The sequence below is a fragment of the Coregonus clupeaformis genome, chromosome 20, assembly GCF_020615455.1.
Source record: "Coregonus clupeaformis isolate EN_2021a chromosome 20, ASM2061545v1, whole genome shotgun sequence".
In the NCBI taxonomy this organism is placed as follows: domain Eukaryota; kingdom Metazoa; phylum Chordata; class Actinopteri; order Salmoniformes; family Salmonidae; genus Coregonus; species Coregonus clupeaformis.
Genome location: NC_059211.1, coordinates 14,366,359 through 14,386,718, shown reverse-complemented (window position 1 = coordinate 14,386,718; position 20,360 = coordinate 14,366,359). Strand labels below are relative to the sequence as shown.

At 43.1% G+C, this 20,360-nt stretch overlaps 1 protein-coding gene across 3 annotated transcripts in view; it reads left to right on the top strand.

Annotated features, from left to right (window-relative positions):
* LOC121533736 (choline transporter-like protein 5-B) overlaps window positions 1-20,360 on the top strand; it is a 67,279-nt gene that overhangs the window by 23,805 nt on the left and 23,114 nt on the right. For all 3 annotated transcript variants that reach the window (XM_041839930.2, XM_041839932.2, XM_041839931.2), the window contains exon 2: window positions 12,756-12,804. In XM_041839930.2, coding sequence (XP_041695864.1) covers window positions 12,756-12,804 — 49 coding nt within the window. The remainder of the gene's footprint in view (window positions 1-12,755; window positions 12,805-20,360) is intronic.

Here is a 20,360-nt window from a genome sequence, read left to right as displayed (position 1 = left end):
TTAGCAAATTATGGTGGAAAATAAGTATTTGGTCAATAACAAAAGTTTCTCAATACTTTGTTATATACCCTTTGTTGGCAATGACACAGGTCAAACGTTTTCTGTAAGTCTTCACAAGGTTTTCACACAGTGTTGCTGGTATTTTGGCCCATTCCTCCATGCAGATCTCCTCTAGAGCAGTGATGTTTTGGGGCTGTCGCTGGGCAGCACGGACTTTCAACTCCCTCCAAAGATTTTCTATGGGGTTGAGATCTGGAGACTGGCTAGGCCACTCCAGGACCTTGAAATGCTTCTTACGAAGCCACTCCTTCTTTGCCCGGGTGGTGTGTTTGGGATCATTGTCATGCTGAAAGACCCAGCCAAGTTTCATCTTCAATGCCCTTGCTGATGGAAGGAGGTTTTCACTCAAAATCTCACGATACATGGCCCCATTTATTCTTTCCTTTACACGGATCAGTCGTCCTGGTCCCTTTGCAGAAAAACAGCCCCAAAGCATGATGTTTCCACCCCCATGCTTCACAGTAGGTATGGTGTTCTTTGGATGCAACTCAACATTCTTTGTCCTCCAAACACGACGAGTTGAGTTTTTTAACCAAAAAGTTATATTTTGGTTTCATCTGACCATATGACATTCTCCCAATCCTCTTCTGGATCATCCAAATGCACTCTAGCAAACTTCAGACGGGCCTGGACATGTCTGGCACTGCAGGATTTGAGTCCCTGGCGGCGTAGTGTGTTACTGATGGTAGGCTTTGTTACTTTGGTCCCAGCTCTCTGCAGGTCATTCACTAGGTCCCCCCGTGTGGTTCTGGGATTTTTGCTCACCGTTCTTGTGATCATTTTGACCCCACGGGGTGAGATCTTGCGTGGAGCCCCAGATCGAGGGAGATTATCAGTGGTCTTGTATGTCTTCCATTTCCTAATAATTGCTCCCACAGTTGATTTCTTCAAACCAAGCTGCTTACCTATTTGGTCTTCCCAGCCTGGTGCAGGTCTACCATTTTGTTTCTGGTGTCCTTTGACAGCTCTTTGGTCTTGGCCATAGTGGAGTTTGGAGTGTGACTGTTTGAGGTTGTGGACAGGTGACTTTTATACTGATAACAAGTTCAAACAGGTGCCATTAATACAGGTAACAAGTGGAGGACAGAGGAGCCTCTTAAAGAAGAAGTTACAGGTCTGTGAGAGCCATAAATCTTGCTTGTTTGTAGGTGACCAAATACTTATTTTCCACCATAATTTGCAAATAAATTCATAAAAAATCCTACAATGTGATTTTCTGGAATTTTTTTCTCAATTTGTCTGTCATAGTTGACGTGTACCTATGATGAAAATTACAGGCCTCTCTCATCTTTTTAAGTGGGAGAACTTGCACAATTGGTGGCTGACTAAATACTTTTTTCCCCCACTGTATGTCACAGTCAATGCTGTCAGGTCAATGCTGTGGTGTAGCTTGACCCATAAGGCTGTTGCAATGGCAGACAGAAGATGCAAATGGGATTGGAGTACAAGGATTTGTGATATGTAATTCCATACCCAGTCTGCTCTCAATGCCCTAGAGAGTAGCTATAATGACCAGTTCATTTGCGGTGGATGATGAAATCCTATTGTTTTTCTCCTACAGAAATGGCAAACATTAGACATGAGAGATTTGCTGAGCCTTGTTATTTGCCTGGACAAATAATGGCCATGTTAACCCCTCACTAGCCTCGATATCTAGGCTACGGCATCTGGCTTCGCAAGACTAACCCCTCCCTACAGCACACATCACACAAACTTGCAAACTGTACATTGCATTTGTGTATACATATTGCTAACATCCTCATTCCTTATCTAAACACTGTAAACACAAACCAACTACAGACACATACCAACTACAGACAACATATTTGTCTGTGCCCATTGTGCACAACATGCACCATAATCTCGAATTTCAAACGTAAAGTCTCAATATGAGATGGGCTAACACAGTGTCAGTATAGGGGCGTAGCAGGCACCAGTTGCCCATACGAGAAAACAACAACATTTAAATATATTTTGAATGCATTAGAAATGCATCATATATTTATCAAAAACGTATTTAATACAGTACCAGTCAAAAGTTTGGACACACCTACTCATTCAAGGGTTTTTCTTGATTTTTTTTACAATTTTCTACATTGTAGAATAATAGTGAAGACATCAAAACTATGAAATAACACATATGGAATAATGTAGTAACCAAAAAAGTGTTAAACTAATCAAAATATATTTTTATATTTGAGATTCTTCAAATAGCCACCCTTTGCCTTGATGACAGCTTTGCACACTCTTGGCATTCTCTCAACCAGCTTCACCTGGTATGCTTTTCCAACAGTCTTGAAGGAGTTCCCACAGATGCTGAACACTTGTTGGCTGCTTTTCCTTCACTCTGTGGTCCGACTCATCCCAAACCATCTCAATTTGGTTGAGGTCGGGGGATTGTGGAGGCCAGGTCACCTGATGCAGCACTCCATCACTCTACTTCTTGGTCGAATAGCCCTTACATAGCCTGGAGGTGTGTTGGGTCATTGTCCTGTTGAAAAACAAATTATAGTCACACTAAGCCCAAACCAGATGGGATGGCGTATCGCTGCAAGAATGCTGTGGTAGCCATGCTGGTTAAGTGTGCCTTGAATTGTAAATAAATCACAGATAGTGTCACCAGCAAAGCACTGCAACACCGCCACACCACCTCCTCCATGCTTTACGGTGGGAACTACACATGTGGAGATAATCCGTCCACCGCGTCTCACAAAGACACAGCGGTTGGAACCAAAAATCTCACATTTGGACGCCAGACCAAAGAACAAATTTCCACCGGTCTAATGTCCATTGCTTGTGTTTCTTGGCCCAAGCAAGTCTCTTCTTATTATTGGTGTCCTTTAGTAGTGGTTTCTTTGCAGCAATTCGACCATGAAGGCCTGATTCACACAGTCTCCTCTGAACAGTTGATGTTGAGATGTGTCTGTTACTTGAAGTCTGTGAAGCATTTATTGTGAAGCAATGTAGAAAATAGTAAAAATAAAGAAAAACCCTTGAATGAGTAGGTGTTCTAAAACTTTTGACCGGTAGTGTATATATTTGAATATATTTTCCTTCTTTATTATTTTCCCCTAACTCTATCATCCCTCCCCTAATTGGAGTAAATTACTGGACAACAATACTTAGGCTTCTACTTCCAGCTCATACATACTATATACACTGCTCAAAAGAATAAAGGGAACACTTAAACAACACAATGTAACTCCAAGTCAATCACACTTCTGTGAAATCAAACTGTCCACTTAGGAAGCAACACTGATTGACAATAAATTTCACATGCTGTTGTGCAAATGGAATAGACAACAGGTGGAAATTATAGGCAATTAGCAAGACACCCCCAATAAAGGACTGGTTTTGCAGGTGGTGACCACAGACCACTTCTCAGTTCCTATGCTTCCTGGCTGATGTTTTGGTCACTTTTGAATGCTGGCGGTGCTTGCACTCTAGTGGTAGCATGAGACGGAGTCTACAACCCACACAAGTGGCTCAGGTAGTGCAGCTCTTCCAGGATGGCACATCAATGCGAGCTGTGGCAAGAAGGTTTGCTGTGTCTGTCAGCGTAGTGTCCAGAGCATGGAGGCGCTACCAGGAGACAGGCCAGTACATCAGGAGACGTGGAGGAGGCCGTAGGAGGGCAACAACCCAGCAGCAGGACTGCTACCTCCGCATTTGTGCAAGGAGGAGCAGGAGGAGCACTGCCAGAGCCCTGCAAAATGACCTCCAGCAGGCCACAATGTGCATGTGTCTGCTCAAACGGTCAGAAACAGACTCCATGAGGGTGGTATGAGGGCCCGACGTCCACAGGTGGGGGTTGTGCTTACAGCCCAATACCGTGCAGGACGTTTGGCATTTGCCAGAGAACACCAAGATTGGCAAATTCGCCACTGGCGCCCTGTGCTCTTCACAGATGAAAGCAGGTTCACACTGAGCACATGTGACAGACGTGACGAGTCTGGAGACGCCGTGGAGAACGTTCTGCTGCCTGCAACATCCTCCAGCATGACCGGTTTGGCGGTGGGTCAGTCATGGTGTGGGGTGGCATTTCTTTGGGGGGCCGCACAGCCCTCCATAGGTAGCCTGACTGCCATTAGGTACCGAGATGAGATCCTCAGACCCCTTGTGAGACATTTACATTTTAGTCATTTAGCAGACGCTCTTATCCAGAGCGACTTACATGAGCAATTAGGGTTAAGTGCCTTGCTCAAGGGCACATCGACCGATTTTTCACCTAGTCGGCTCGGGGATTAGAACCAGCGACCTTTCGGTTACTGGCACAACGCTCTTAACCACTAAGCTACCTGCCACCCTGAGACCATATGCTGGTGCGGTTGGCCCTGGGTTCCTCCTAATGCAAGACAATGCTAGACCTCATGTGGCTGGAGTGTGTCAGCAGTTCCTGCAAGAGGAAGGCATTGATGCTATGGACTGGCCCGCCCGTTCCCCAGACCTGAATCCAATTGAACACCTCTGGGACATCATGTCTCGCTCCATCCACCAACGCCACGTTGCACCACAGACTGTCCAGGAGTTGGCGGATGCTTTAGTCCAGGTCTGGGAGGAGATCCCTCAGGAGACCATCCACCACCTCATCAGGAGCATGCCCAGGCGTTGTAGGGAGGTCATACAGGCACGTGGAGGCCACGCACACTACTGAGCCTCATTTTGACTTGTTTTAAGGACATTACATCAAAGTTGGATCAGCCTGTAGTGTGGTTTTCCACTTAAACTTTGAGGGTGACTCCAAATCCAGACCTCCATGGGTTGATAAATTTGATTTCCATTGATAATTTTTGTGTGATTTTGTTGTCAGCACATTCAACTATGTTAAGAAAAAAGTATTTAATAAGATTATTTCATTCATTCAGATCTAGGATGTGTTATTTTAGTGTTCCTTTTATTTCTTTGAGCAGTGTACATTTCACGGACACAGTATATTTGACATTAGTTATCTTGTTTTGTTGTGGGTTTTTTTGTCCCGCCCTTCAGTTCCCCTCAATCTATCTCTGAACACCATCCAGTTCTGATTTCTATTAGCCATATCTTTTTTCAACTGTGCTGTGATGTTTCACAAAAGTCCTGGACCTTTCTATTGTCATAGTTTCTACAGATTGTAAATTAAAGATACAATGTTTTGCTAAGAGTATTATTATATTATTGATTGATTGATTATGACTTTTCAAATCACCCAGCAGTGGTATTTGCAGAGTTAGCTCCAGGTAAATGTTGTAATTCTTCAGCCATTCCTGAACCTGTGACCAAAAACCATCAATGTTGGTGTGGACAGGGGAATTAGTAATTAGGGGGGCGTATTCATTGCCGATCAACAATTTTGATTAACAAATGATGTGCATAGTTCTGAAAAAGGATTGCAGCATGTCTAAAATTTTTCTTCCACATTTAGTCCATTCCCTTGTACAGAATTCTTAGCATTGACTCACAATTCCAAGCCTTATTCATCTCTGCTTACACATACATTATGATCTTCAGGGCTGCACAGCACATTCTCCATTAACTTCAGCCTTTGGAAACAAAATGGGACAGACACATTTGAAGACATTTCTTGAAGTAATTAGTTAGAAACATGACAGTGAAAGCTTACGAAGTCTTGCAGTTATAAATATCTGGTGAATCAAATTTGAAATAAATATAAACTCAGCAAAAAAAGAAACGTCCCTTTTTCAGGACCCTGTCTTTCAAAGATAATTCGTAAAAATCCAAATAACTTCACAGATCTTCATTGTAAAGGGTTTAAACACTTTTTCCCATGCTTGTTCAATGAACCATAAACAATTAATGAACATGCACCTGTGGAACGGTCGCTAAGACACTAACAACTTACAGACTGTAGGCAATTAAGGTCACAGTTATGAAAACTTAGGACACTAAAGAGGCCTTTCTACTGACTCTGAAAAACACCAAAAGAAAGATGCCCAGGATCCCTGCTCATCTGCGTGAACGTGCCTTAGGCATGCTGCAAGGAGGCATGAGGACTTTAGATGTGGCCAGGGCAATAAATTGCAATGTCCGTACTGTGAGACGCCTAAGACAGCGCTACAGGGAGACAGGACGGACAGCTGATCGTCCTTGCAGTGGCAGACCACGTGTAACAACACCTGCACAGGATCGGTACATCCGAACATCACACCTGCGGGACAGGTACAGGATGGCAACAACAACTGCCCGAGTTACACCAGGAATGCACATACCCTCCATCAGTGCTCAGACTGTCCGCAATAGGCTGAGAGTGGCTGGACTGAGGGCTTGTATACCTGTTGTATGACAGGTCCTCACCAGACATCACCGGCAACAACGTCTCCTATAGGCACAAACCCACTATCGCTGGACCAGACAGGACTGGCAAAAAGTGCTCTTCACTGACGGGTCGCGGTTTTGTCTCATCAGGGGTGATGGTCGGATTCACGTTTATCGTAGAAGGAATGAGCGTTACACCGAGGCCTGTACTCTGGAGCGGGATCGATTTGGAGGTGGAGGGTCCGTCATGGTCTGGGGCTGTGTGTCACAGCATCATCGGACTGAGCTTGTTGTCATTGCAGGCAATCTCAACGCTGTGCGTTACAGGGAAGACATCCTCCTCCCTCAAGTGGTACCCTTCCTGCAGGCTCATCCTGACATGACCCTCCAGCATGACAATGCCATACTGCTCGTTCTGTGCGTGATTTCCTGCAAGACAGGAATGTCAGTGTTCTGCCATGGCCAGTGAAGAGCCCGGATCTCAATCCCATTGAGCACGTCTGGGACCTGTTGGATCGGAGGGTGAGGGATAGGGCCATTCCCCCCAGAAATGTCCGGGAACTTGCAGGTGCCTTGGTGGAAGAGTGGGGTAACATCTCACAGCAAGAACTGGCAAATCTGGTGCAGTCCATTTCTGTTAGTCACATGTCTGTGGGACTTGTTCAGTTTATGTCTCCGTTGTTGAATCTTGTTGTGTTCATACAAATATTTACACATGTTAAGTTTGCTGAAAAGAAACGCAGTTGACAGTGAGAGGACGTTTCTTTTTTTGCAGAGTATATATTGCTTGACTGTGTATTGAACACCTTATTTAGCAAAGTTCAATATTTACCTTTAAAATGTATGCTGCTATCTTTAGGACACCAGGCACCACCAGTTTGTATCATCGATGTTGCTGTGCACGGGTTCAACAGAGCCAACACACTGATGTTAGCTAACTGCCACAATATGCCTCGCAGGCATTTTCTAAATGTTGTTGACTACAGCCCTTTGTTCAGCCTGACCCTAGCAACACATCACACATCCACTACTCTCTCTGCACTGGCTAAGTCTAAGTACAGTCATCAACCAAGGCCAAGTATACTGGTGGTTCAGTGTTACTGATGAATGTCAGGCCCCCTGGTACTGTATAATGGGACTATAGTCAGTTTTGTGAACCAGAGGAAAGCTCAGAGGCCTTCTGTGAGGAGGAAAGGGCAGGCTACTGTGGTGAGTACATTAATAAAGCCAAGCATTCAGGTCTCACAGGTTGTGCCCGATAAGCAAATCCTGGTTTAGTGTGTTTGGATTGATGAGAATCTAGTACATTTTAGCCACTCATGTTGTTGATTAATGTTGTAAGTGTGCCCTGGAAAATCGCATTTAGGTATTTACTTCTGTGAGTATATCCACCCAATAGTATGGTGACATTGATCGCCAAGCTAGTGACCGCTTTTTACACCCTAACAAGAGGCTGATGCCCACGGCCCCCATTGGGTCCCCAGTTGGACAGACTGGATGGCCTCTGCATGGGCTTACTGAGTGTTCATCACTGACATAGAGACAGAGCGATATCCCAGGCTCTCCCAAGACAATTTCCTCCTGCCCCTTGCTGTTGCGCAATCTGTCCTCTCGCCATTGGCTTCCCTTCATCTCTGTATGAATTGACATCCTCAGTCCTCCCCTTGGTACCGACCAGTCTGTTTTCACCACGATGGCTGACAAAGACCAGGGAGCACTCAGTCGCTTGAAATATTCACACACAATAGCAAGATCAATGAAAATGATTTTTCTGTCTATTTATATTCTGCTTGGTTGCTTGAGTCCCAGTCCAACAGATAGCCAGCTCACAACCCCCGGCAGCTGGAGCTCTAATTAGCTCTGATATGAGTTAATGTAATGCAACCTGCCGGCCGCCCGTTTGTAGGAACATCCACCGGGATATAAAAGCAACTTAAGGCAACTAATGATGCATCACAGAGAGGTAGCAAGTTTCTATTAGTATCATGCACCATGCGGAAGTGCTGACAAATCCAACCAGTCTCCTACTGCACAGGACCTGCTTTCAATATCTACTCTGAAGCCATATAGTGTAGGAATTGTCAATGGTGAATCTGTTTGGCCAATAGTCATTGCCAGTTACTTGAACTGGCTGTGAAAGTTCTGTTGAAAGCGTCTATAGCAGGGATTTTCAAACTTTCTTGCCCAGGGACCCCCACCCAGGCAAACCGGCAACCCAGGGACCCCCATTGTATGTTAGCAACAACAAAAAAAGTAACGTCTTCTCTTCAAATCTAATTTTATTGGTCATATACACATATTGTCACGTCTACTCCCGTTGCTCCCCTCCGGCGCTCTGATTCGCCGGTCTACTGAGCCACCGGTCTGAGTGCACCACCTCGGCAACACCGGAATGGAAACCCAACGCACCCTAATCACCTCCAGCGCACCTGCACCTCATCATTTCATCACCACCCCTATATAGCCCTGGACTGTTCAGTGTTGTGTTGTGTGTGATTGTTAGTGTCATGTCGTGTACTCGCTCTTTGTTGTTCTCTTGCTCAGTGTTAAGTAAACCTTTACATTGTTGATTCCTGCGTCTGCGTCCTGCCTCTTCGTATCCTCAGTACTCGTCACACATATTTAGCAGATGTTATTATGGGTGTAGCGAAATGCTTGTGTTTCTAGCTCCAACAGTGCAGTAGTATCTAACATTAAGGTGAACGTTAATGGCAAGTAAGTAATCAAAACTTAAAATTAATAGATTTGGTAGACAGTGTCATTATTTTGACCTCCCCACAGTTCATTGGAAGAGGAAGTGTAAACTAACATACCTTTCTAGCTAATATACTATCTTGGCTGTGTAGAGAAAATGTTGCTGTTGTAAAGCTAATTTCAAGCAATTCTACACAGTTTGGCATGGAGCTGAGAGACAATTTTGCAGTTTTAATGCTAATTTCCTGCAATTCTATACATTTTGTCTATACAATACTGTGTTCCTCTGCTTTCGATTCTCCCTGAGTGTCTAGCTTTTATTTGATTGTAAAGCCTTGTTCATATTGGCAGTTTGAAGTGACTCAAATCCATAAAGAATTCATATCCAATTCTAAACTGTTCTTTTTCCTGCAGCCTGATCAGCCAAAAAGCACATGGAATCTGATATTTTTAGCCACATTTCAAACCACCTTCATAGGTGGTTTGAAGTCAAATACAAATCTGATTCCTGGTCATGCGACTTGTGTCTGAACGGTCAAATCTGATTTATTTGCCCCTCAAGTGGTTTTTAGACTTTTATTTGGCAGATCTTGTTGCTTGCTAGCTACTCTGTTGACAGTTTGACAAGAACATGTGGTAGTTAACTATCTAGTTAATTGTTCACAAACAAATAGTGAATGTGCTAGAAAGCTAAACAGCTACCTAGCTAGCTAGTTGACTGTTGTGGCTAGCCGAAAAGGACTTGTTTTGAAAGTTGGATAATCATCACACTATGATTTTGAACATTCAAAGCAACTGGGAAATGTCCATGGCAGGTATTGTTGTCACCTTAGCTTGCTACATAACTTCTGAGTGATAGGAAGCACGAGCACCACCACCAATCAGCCTACACCAATGCGCACACACCTGTCGTTACTATGACAACTAGCGTAGCCATGTCAGCAAATGACTTCTGTCAAAACACACACACATACAATTTGGTCACTTCTAACATGCTGTTTGGACTGTCAGTATTCCGAAAAGGATTTGAAAAAGAAAACTGATTTGAGCATTAAGGCCTGCAGTGTGAACAAGGCTTTAGTTCTCAAAGATGGTATTATTAAAACTTTACACTGAAACAGATTTTCCATCCTTTAAAATTAACACTTAGATGGCCCGCCTAAGAATTGTCTATACAGAAGAAGAGAGAACTTGGCTCCATTGACTGTAATTTCCTTCATATTAAAGGTATAGTTCAAGATTTTGGCAATGAAGCCATTTATCTACTTCCCCAGAGTCGAATGAACAGGAACAGCTAGCATGCTAACAGCTTCTGTAGACTTCCAGTCATTGTGCTTCATACTGGACGCAGAGGCATAAAAATGGTAGCCACGATGGTATTCTGTTGCAGCTAGCGATATTCATAAAATAATTATTTTCCACTTAAAAAATCCCAAAAAATATTCCCCCCCCCCCCAAAAAAAAATAGAATAAAATCAAGGACCCCCTGCAGTACCTCGGCCACGGATCCCAGTTTGAAAACCCCTGGTCTATAGGACCATGCTGGTGCAGGTGTCCTGGGGCCCATTCCGACATATTGCACTGATGTAATACAGAGTTTTTTGCTGCTTTTGCCTGAGGAAATAGATGGTGTTGCTGTCATGACCTTCAAGTCTTGGAACATGGCAAGCTAAAGCATACTGCCATAGTACAGTAATTTGTATTTTACTGCATCATTGATGCCTCATATCTTTATAGCATCAATTTGCATCCGTGTCTCAAACATATCGCTGTAGTTCGCCTGCTGTATAAGGCGTTAACACACTAGCCTGGTCCCAGATCGGTTTGTGCTGTCTTGCAAACTCCTGTGGTCATTGTCATGCAAAACGTGACCAGGCTATTAACACACCTCTACTACGACTGTACCTAGTCCTCTGTCTATGTGTCCTTGGCTGAGAGATGCATATATATCCCAGAAAAACTCCAAGGTCCCATCTTTATTTAGAACCAAACACAACAGCAGTGCAGAACTCCAGAGCAGTACAGAACAATAGCCTGCATACTCAGTGGGTTGGATTATAGTGTTACTGGCGCCAGGGTTATGGGTTCAATTCCCTTGGATCTGATACTTTACATTATTTGCGTTGCTTCGGATAAAAGCATCTGCTAAATAACTAATGACCTCTTCCGAATGTTATGCTAATAACTAATGACTATTCCGAATGTTATGCCTGAATATCAGAACAGTGCTGCTGAGACAATGTCTTAAACCAGAAATGATGAACATCACAGCCATGTGACTGATCATCAACATAGGAGCGGTGCCATGCGTCTTTCTCCCTCTCTCTCCGTCTCAGCCAATGACACCCAGTGATTCATGAGTGCTCAGTGAGGAGGCCAAGTACGTAGTACAGTATCCCTGGTGCTGGGTTCTGCCAAGTGAGCTTTATCTCTTAGAGCAGAAGCAGGCCTTCAGAGACAGGCAGATGGGAGATAGGCCCACTCATGCTGCTCTGAGAAATTACACTCTGTGTGATGATAAATGTGCTCACAGAATCCGTTCATACAGAAACTCCATGGGGGCCCCAGCAAACATATGCAATATACATACACACACGTGCGGGCATACACGTGGACACACACACACACTTAAGTATACACGCAAACAGGCACACACGTGCGCATGCACGCACACACACACACACAAGCAGATTTTTAGGAGGGCCTTGTGGGATGGTGTATAGTGGGTTTAAAGTGGGACTGATAACATTTACAGGGTCAAGTGGAGATTCCTGTGCAGTGACCCAGATATGCCGTCTGTGTTCCTGTGCAGTTAAAGTAGATGATTTATAAACCCCCAAATTCTCTGTGTGAAACACAGAACTTTCTGTTATCTATATCAGTGGTTCCCAAACTGTGTGGGGGGGGACTCAGTCCGGCTTTCAACTTACTTAGCCCATAGATTTGTTGTAATGTTTAAGTCACTCAAATATCACATGAATACACATACGACATGGCAAAATGTATAGAATTGCAAGACAATTAGCTTTAAAACTGCAAAATCTTCTCTGCACCCTATGACAAAATGTGAAGGGTTACAGGAAATAAGCTTTAAACCTGCAAAATGTTCTCTCCACCAACAAGAGGGGTGTGTACAGAGTAATAGACATAGAAATAGACGTGGGATGTTCCCCAGTGCTGGAAGGGGGACCTGAGTGAAAACGTTTGGAAACCCCCTGATCTATAGTAGCTTGGCATCATGTTAGCACCTCAGTACAGCTACACAGGATGCGTCCCAAATGGCACCCAATGGGTCCTGGTATAAAATGGTGCACTATATAGGGAATAGGGTGCTATTTTGGACACAGACACAGAGAGGAGCTGTGAACTGACCTAGTTAGTGCCCTCCCAGGCAGTTGCATGTTATGTTTATTGCAGGACAGGGCCAGACACAATGTTATGACTAATGGTACATGTGTTGTTGTTTTGCTGTCTCATTGATCACCATGAGCATTCCCCTCAGTAATGCCATGTGGAGTTACTGTATGTTGCTCGAGGGCAGTTTATTTCTGCTCTATAGTCGAAGTCTACATACAAAAACGTATAATTTGCTCTCATACATGATGTCACTTGTCTGGTTATTGGAGATGAACTATGGATGTTCCTGTTTCTAAGCCTAGTAGTTCACCAAGGCACAGTTGTTTTGCATGTTAGAGCTTTAAAATAGTTTTTGGTGAGGCTAACCATGTAATGATCTGCTTCCCTTACAGGTGAGCCACGCAAGTTTGACCCGAGCTTCAGAGGTCCTATCCATAACAGGTACTATACCTTCTGGTCTCCTCCAACTTCCCTTGTTTCTTTTGACTGTTTCAGCTGACGAAGCAATAGAGACATGCACAGTAATAAACGTGTAATTGGCTGCATGATGGACATTCAACAGCCTATTGATAGTTAGGTCTAGATTATTATTCCCCAAAGTTTTTTTTTCTTTCTCTTTTTGATTTGCCCCAAAGATAGGCCTATAGTCATCTTCTCAATCTGCCATATAATTTAATTGTGCATACTATCAAAACCACTACACACCTAATCAGAATCTTAGATTATAATTTTTTCCCCCTATGAAAATATTGACCTTACTGTTTCATAAGCTTTTTTGCACGTCACTCTATGTGTTGACGGATTGATCATTTGTCAGTATTAATAGAGAGAGAGGCTGAGTGCTGGCAGCTGTCTTCGCTACATCACACAGATCAATGGCTATTAGTCACACGATGGGCTGGCGTTAGCCCAATGACACACATTATTAACCAGCCTGGGAGACCGGAGTAACACAAACTCGCATATCACAGGGAATCAGCCAGCCAATTAACTGCAATATAAGTACAGTGGGGGAAAAAAGTATTTAGTCAGCCACCAATTGTGCAAGTTCTTCCACTTAAAAAGATGAGAGAGGCCTGTAATTTTCATCATAGGTACACGTCAACTATGACAGACAAATTGAGAATTTTTTTCTCCAGAAAATCACATTGTAGGATTTTTAATGAATTTATTTGCAAATTATGGTGGAAAATAAGTATTTGGTCACCTACAAACAAGCAAGATTTCTGGCTCTCACAGACCTGTAACTTCTTCTTTAAGAGGCTCCTCTGTCCTCCACTCGTTACCTGTATTAATGGCACCTGTTTGAACTTGTTATCAGTATAAAAGACACCTGTCCACAACCTCAAACAGTCACACTCCAAACTCCACTAAGGCCAAGACCAAAGAGCTGTCAAAGGACACCAGAAACAAAATTGTAGACCTGCACCAGGCTGGGAAGACTGAATCTGCAATAGGTAAGCAGCTTGGTTTTAAGAAATCAACTGTGGGAGCAATTATTAGGAAATGGAAGACATACAAGACCACTGATAATCTCCCTCGATTTGGGGCTCCACGCAAGATCTCACCCTGTGGGGTCAAAATGAACACAAGAACGGTGAGCAAAAATCCCAGAACCACACGGGGGGACCTAGTGAATGACCTGCAGAGAGCTGGGACCAAAGTAACAAAGCCTACCATCAGTAACACACTACACCGCCAGGGACTCAAATCCTGCAGTGCCAGATGTGTCCCCCTGCTTAAGCCAGTTCATGTCCAGGCCCATCTGAAGTTTGCTAGAGTGCATTTGGATGATCCAGAAGAGGATTGGGAGAATGTCATATGGTCAGATGAAATCAAAATATAACTTTTTGGTAAAAACTCAACTCGTCGTGTTTGGAGGACAAAGAATGCTGAGTTGCATCCAAAGAACACCATACCTACTGTGAAGCATGGGGGTGGAAACATCATGCGTTGGGGCTGTTTTTCTGCAAAGGGACCAGGACGACTGATCCGTGTAAAGGAAAGAATGAATGGGGCCATGTATCGTGAGATTTTGAGTGAAAACCTCCTTCCATCAGCAAGGGCATTGAAGATGAAACGTGGGTGGGAGGGAGTTGAAAGTCTGTGTTGCCCAGCGACAGCCCCAAAACATCACTGCTCTAGAGGAGATCTGCATGGAGGAATGGGCCAAAATACCAGCAACAGTGTGTGAAAACCTTGTGAAGACTTACAGAAAACGTTTGACCTGTGTCATTGCCAACAAAGGGTATATAACAAAGTATTGAGAAACGTTTGTTATTGACCAAATACTTATTTTCCACCATAATTTGCAAATAAATTCATTAAAAAACCTACAATGTGATTTTCTGGATTTTTTTCTTCTCATTTTGTCTGTCATAGTTGACATGTATCTATGGTGAAAATTACACTTTTTAAGTGGGAGAACTTGCACAATTGACTAAATACTTTTTTTCCCCACTGTACTTATTTCCACATATACCATTCACGTATAACCTGGCTGCATCCTTTTTATTTGAATGCCTGGCCTTATCTAGCACATATACCAATGTCCTGTTGCTATGTCTTGTTTACATTTGTTTGGATGTCATTGGCTCTCACTTGAGTCCGCCATCCCATAAGACGACGTAGTAAACAAGCTTGCTCAATAACCAATTTAGGATGCAGCTGTTTATGTCTTATAGCCTTTCAACTTCGTGGTTATACTGTTTAGACCCCTAATTTCTGCACTGGAGCGTATCATTACTTCATACTGTAGAACAGATATACTCAAGACCAGCTTCATACACTGGTGGGAAAGCATGTTCCCCGAACCTTTATCTCCAGCTCGTTTTCCTCCTACAGCTGTGGACTAAGTGAAGGCACTTTGATGTTTATCTGGCTTAGAGGCGTTTTAAATGAGAACTGGGAGAGAACTGACTCTCCTCCGGTTGTCTTTTTTCTCAGAAGCTCACCGCCTAAATTAAGTCTGTATCTGTGGTTATTGAACAGTAGAGAAAATGGAGATGTATTGTAGCTCTCTGACTAATTCCGGCTTCCATTATGCTGCGGTACGAGGGATGAATCAATCCATAAAGTACATCTGAATAATGTATGAATTGAATAATACCATTGACTAGGGCCGGGACGATACCAGTATCGGGATACTCATTAGTATCGTGGCAAGGAAACAAAACACGAAGTGGATTTAAATTATTTAGGAAAACAGCCCTAATGTTGGGAACCAACATCATTATGTTGTCATCCAGAGTCACATTTATTTCATTTTTGCCTTGGAAGAAATATCCCGATACTGGTATCGCCCCGGCCTGAATAGTGGACTGCACACCTTTTTAGTCAAGGCACATTTTCTATTTCATTTTTTTATTGAACCTTTATTTAACTAGACAACATACATACATGGACTGTAAATATGTCCTTGAGACTTCTGCAGGGAAGTTGAAAAACATTCAAAACCCTCCTGCCTTCCACTGCTATCCCTGTTGTCTCTCCAGACCGTGAGAAACTTCCTGGTGTGTTCCAGCGTGTGGGAATCCATTATCTCTCCCCCTCTCTCCCAAACTCTCTCCCTGTTAATTCTCATGATGTGATGGAGACAGGCGACCGGTGGTAACACACCAGAATTGCACCCACGCTATTCTGTGGCAGCGTTGACCGGTCATCACAACCACAGCCATGGCTAGGGCTGTTGCAGTGACCGTATTACAGCCACACTGGCAGTCACGAGTCATGAAGGCAGTCAAATTCCACATGACCGTTTAGTCACTGTAATTAGGCTTCTCCAAGCTCTGATGCTGCTGCTGGCCATTAGTAGCCTACCAAACGTACTAACTGCCTGGTACTCAGCACTCTATTGTCCCTCTAACACTCTGACATCAATGCAAATGTATTTGAAAATCAAATCGAACACTTCATGAGAGCCCATGAGCTCATGTTGCACAACATTTCTATAGGCTGTGCAATTGTGGGAGAAAACAGAGTGATGGCCGCTATTAAAAAGAGGAGGATCCCATCAGCTTTCTATAGGCTAGGCCTACTATATTTATTTCTCAACTTTCCTAATATTAAGCACATTGCTTATATTTACAACAGGAGTATAGCCTACCTGGCTAGCATGAAAATAAACCACAGGGAAAAGCATCCTCCATTCGCTATTTAAGTGCATAGATGACATGTATTTTTTCCCGCTGCCCCTGTTTCGATACAGGTGCATGATAATGGTCCATTCTTAATCAAAACAAATGTCACACATATATATTATTTAGTATATGTAAAAACAAGATTAAATCAAGAATAGTCTGATGGGTGACAATATTATCCTATCACTTGTGAATTATATATTATAATAATAATAATAATATGCCATTTAGCAGACGCTTTCATCCAAAGCGACTTACAGTCATGTGTGCATAAATTTTTACGTATGGGTGGTCCCGGGGATCGAACCCACTACCCTGGCGTTACAAGCGCCGTGCTCTACCAATTGAGCTACAGAGGACCACATTTGTATCACTTGTGAATGATGCCCAGCATAAGAAACAATGCCTTTTTTCTGCGACTTGTTCGAATTATAGTCGCACACCTCATGTAGCCTAGCCCATAGGCCTATATGTTTTAATAAGGTTTATATCACAACTAAAGTGGCCAAATAACTTCTTAAAATTAAGCACATTAATCCACTTTACAAGGGGTGTAGCGCCTAACTGGCATATATAAGCAGCGCGTGAGTTTCAAGTTTGGGGAAGATAATTTTCACCATATACAGTGGGGATTTTCACCATATACAGTGCAAATTAATTACTTAAAAATCATACAATGTGATTTTCTGGATTTTTGTTTTAGATTCCGTCTCTCACAGTTGAAGTGTACCTATGATAAAAATTACAGACCTCTACATGCTTTGTAAGTAGGAAAACCTGCAAAATCGGCAGTGTATCAAATACTTGTTCTCCCCACTGTAAATGCACCTTTATAATAAAAGCATTACATGCATAATTGCATTTGCGGTCACTTTTGATAATGGTGTTTTCCGCTAATGTAACAGTCGCGCTTATAGCCTACTACCATGTGCGCATTGCTGCGCTTATAATGTGAAGAAATAGCCTAATAGTTTATCAACATTTTAAGCTAAACGTTCTGATCTGTTGTGTCAGCCACATTGCATAAAAAATGTTTTTTGATGCTAGTCGTTGTATTAATTTGGGATCTATCGCATCCCACAACTGTCCCAGACTATGTTTGGAATATTTACTTCTCACACAGAATAGAATAGGTCGACTTTTGTACTATGGGGGATAGTAGATTGACATAGGCTAGTGCTTTTGCTGTTCGTTAGGCCTACTCAACTTGTTGGCTGACGAAAAGTAAATGTGGACAGTTCTTCCAATATCTTCAATATGCACCTCAGAATTGGATACGGACGCGCGCAGTTGCGTCCCCGATGTGTCTGTCTTAAGTTGTAGCATGTGAGAAAGACCCGATCACGTGACAGAGAGCCGTGTGAGTGAGAGAAGCTTCGGATTGCGCAGCACATTCAGGGAGAAGGGCACAACACATCACTCTGGGCCGCAAAAGGCATGGATTTCTTTAGGGTGCATTACGGCCACAAAGGGGATGGCGCTGTGAAATTCTAGGCATTATCAAGTGCTTGTCAAATTGTGAATGAGAGACTATTGGAGTGTGTACAGCCTGCGCAAAAAACAAAGCAGAGCTCATGCCTTTCAAGCAACTTTTTTCAAATCATTAGTCTCATCATGCAGCCTTACAATGTATTAAAAATCAAAACATATAGCCCAACGTTTGTAGAACAACTAAAGTTACATTAATACGTCTAAATTAAGCATATAGGAGTACCTATTTCTTTGTTAACCGCTCAACACAGAATAGCCGCATGTGCGCACTCCCTCAAAGTGGTTGGAGAAGATATTTATATTTTATTCAGCTTTGTTCAATTGTATTCTTCATATTATAAAATAATATAAAATAATGCCACGGAATTATAAGCAACTCTGCTAAATGAACTAGTGTAGCCCACAGCCATTTGGCATAGCCACATCAGGACCTAACACAAGGACAACTCAGAGTATTATTTTCTTCTGAAATAGACTACATTTTCTTCATATCATGATTTTAATGAATGGAGTGAATTTGGAGTGGCAGTTTTTTTTCCTGTGCGAGGAGTGGTTTTTTGCGGAGCGGTTGGAAAGGACATGGAGAGCCGGGAAGCACCACTCCATGAGCGATGAGCAGGATTTCCGACCGCTCAACTCCGCTCACATACTCTGCTGAGTACCACTCTTCATATTTTCAAGCATGGTGGTGGCAGCATCATGTTATGGGTATGCTAGGCCCTGGGGGGTTGGGTAGAAGACAATGGAGACGCACCTCACGGTAAGGCAGTGAAGAGGTGACATAAGGTCTGCTTCGGGGTCCCACCCCCTGGATCTCATCGACTAATCACCCATGATTCCTAGCTGACTGCTGGTCCGTTACACTACCTGACTCAACTCCTAATGGACGCTGAGAAATTCAGTCCTCACCATGGCAACCTCGACAGTTCTTGTTCCTTGTCTTTTGAATGAAATGAAAAAGTAGTCCCTCGTCTGTCTCTTTAATACCGTGTTTAATATTAGAGCCGGCAGTGCCTTGGTCACCGCAGTTCCACTATCACACTGTCTCTTACAGGAATGTTGTCGGTGTGATGATGGAGCCATTTTCTTCCTCTGCTCCCTCGGACTGGGTTTGTTTGTGAAATATGGTTTAGCCTTTAAAGCCTCAGTTCCATAACCATCATGTTATAGACTTGTGTCATTCCTTGAGTCTATGCCATCAAATATGATTTATGGTCAGGATTTTTGTGGGTAATGGTGTCTTTTACAGGAGAATGCAGATCTGAACAGATGGTCAATGGGTCAGCTATTAGCAGGATGGGATTTATGGGCAATGTAATTTGGAGAGATATCTCAAATTGGACATTCACAATTAAGTATCAGGTCTCCAGACTTAATGGGAGAATTGCAACCACTGATGGCCACTAGATTATCGCCAGCTGATCTCTCGTTAAAACATCATTACGCTCTAAAATCACCCGCACAGCTGATTTCAATTGCCACCATCATCCGTCACCGATTTACCACTCCGTAACGTGGATTCCTGAATTGGAAAGAAATGTGGTAGGGAGAGTAATTTCTTATTATTTGGAAATCATTATCTTAACCAAAGAAACCGATGCAAAGTGCTTTGTTTTATAATTACATTTTAATTGTCTATCAATGTTGTTTCATTCCATATCACTTCAATTTACAATGTGGTAATTCATTAAAAGTAGGTCTTCAATAACTTTATTTTCGCAGAAGAGGATTCTTGATGTAGACATAATTTGGCTAGTAATTGTCTGCAATTAAACATGTTAACTAAATAATTTTATTTCAGTTGTAATACACTATATATACAAAAATATGTGAATTCAACTATTTAGTGGATTTGGCTATTTCAGTCACACCCGTTGCTGACAGGTGTATAAAATTGAGCAATCTCCATAGACAAACATTGGCAGTAGAATGGCCTCACTGAAGAGCTGTGACTTTCAACGTGGCACCGTCATAGGATGCCACCTTTCCAACAAGTCAGTTCGTTAAATTTCTGCCCTGCTAGAGCTATCCCGGGCCAACTGTAAGTGCTGTTATTGTGAAGTGGAAACGTCTAGAAGCAACAATGGCTCAGCCTCAAAGTTGTAGGCCACACAAGCTCACAGAACGGGACCGCCGAGTGCTGAAGCGCGTAAAAATCACTCACTCCAAACTGCCTCTGGAAGCAACGTCAGCACAATAACTGATCGTCGGGAGCTTCATGAAATGGGTTTCCATGGCCGAGCAGCCGCACACAAGCCTAAGATCACCATGCGCAATGCCAAGCGTCAGCTGGACTGGTGTAAAGTTCGCTGTCATTGGACTCTGGAGCAGTGGAGCGTTCTCTGGAGTGATGAATCACGCGTCACC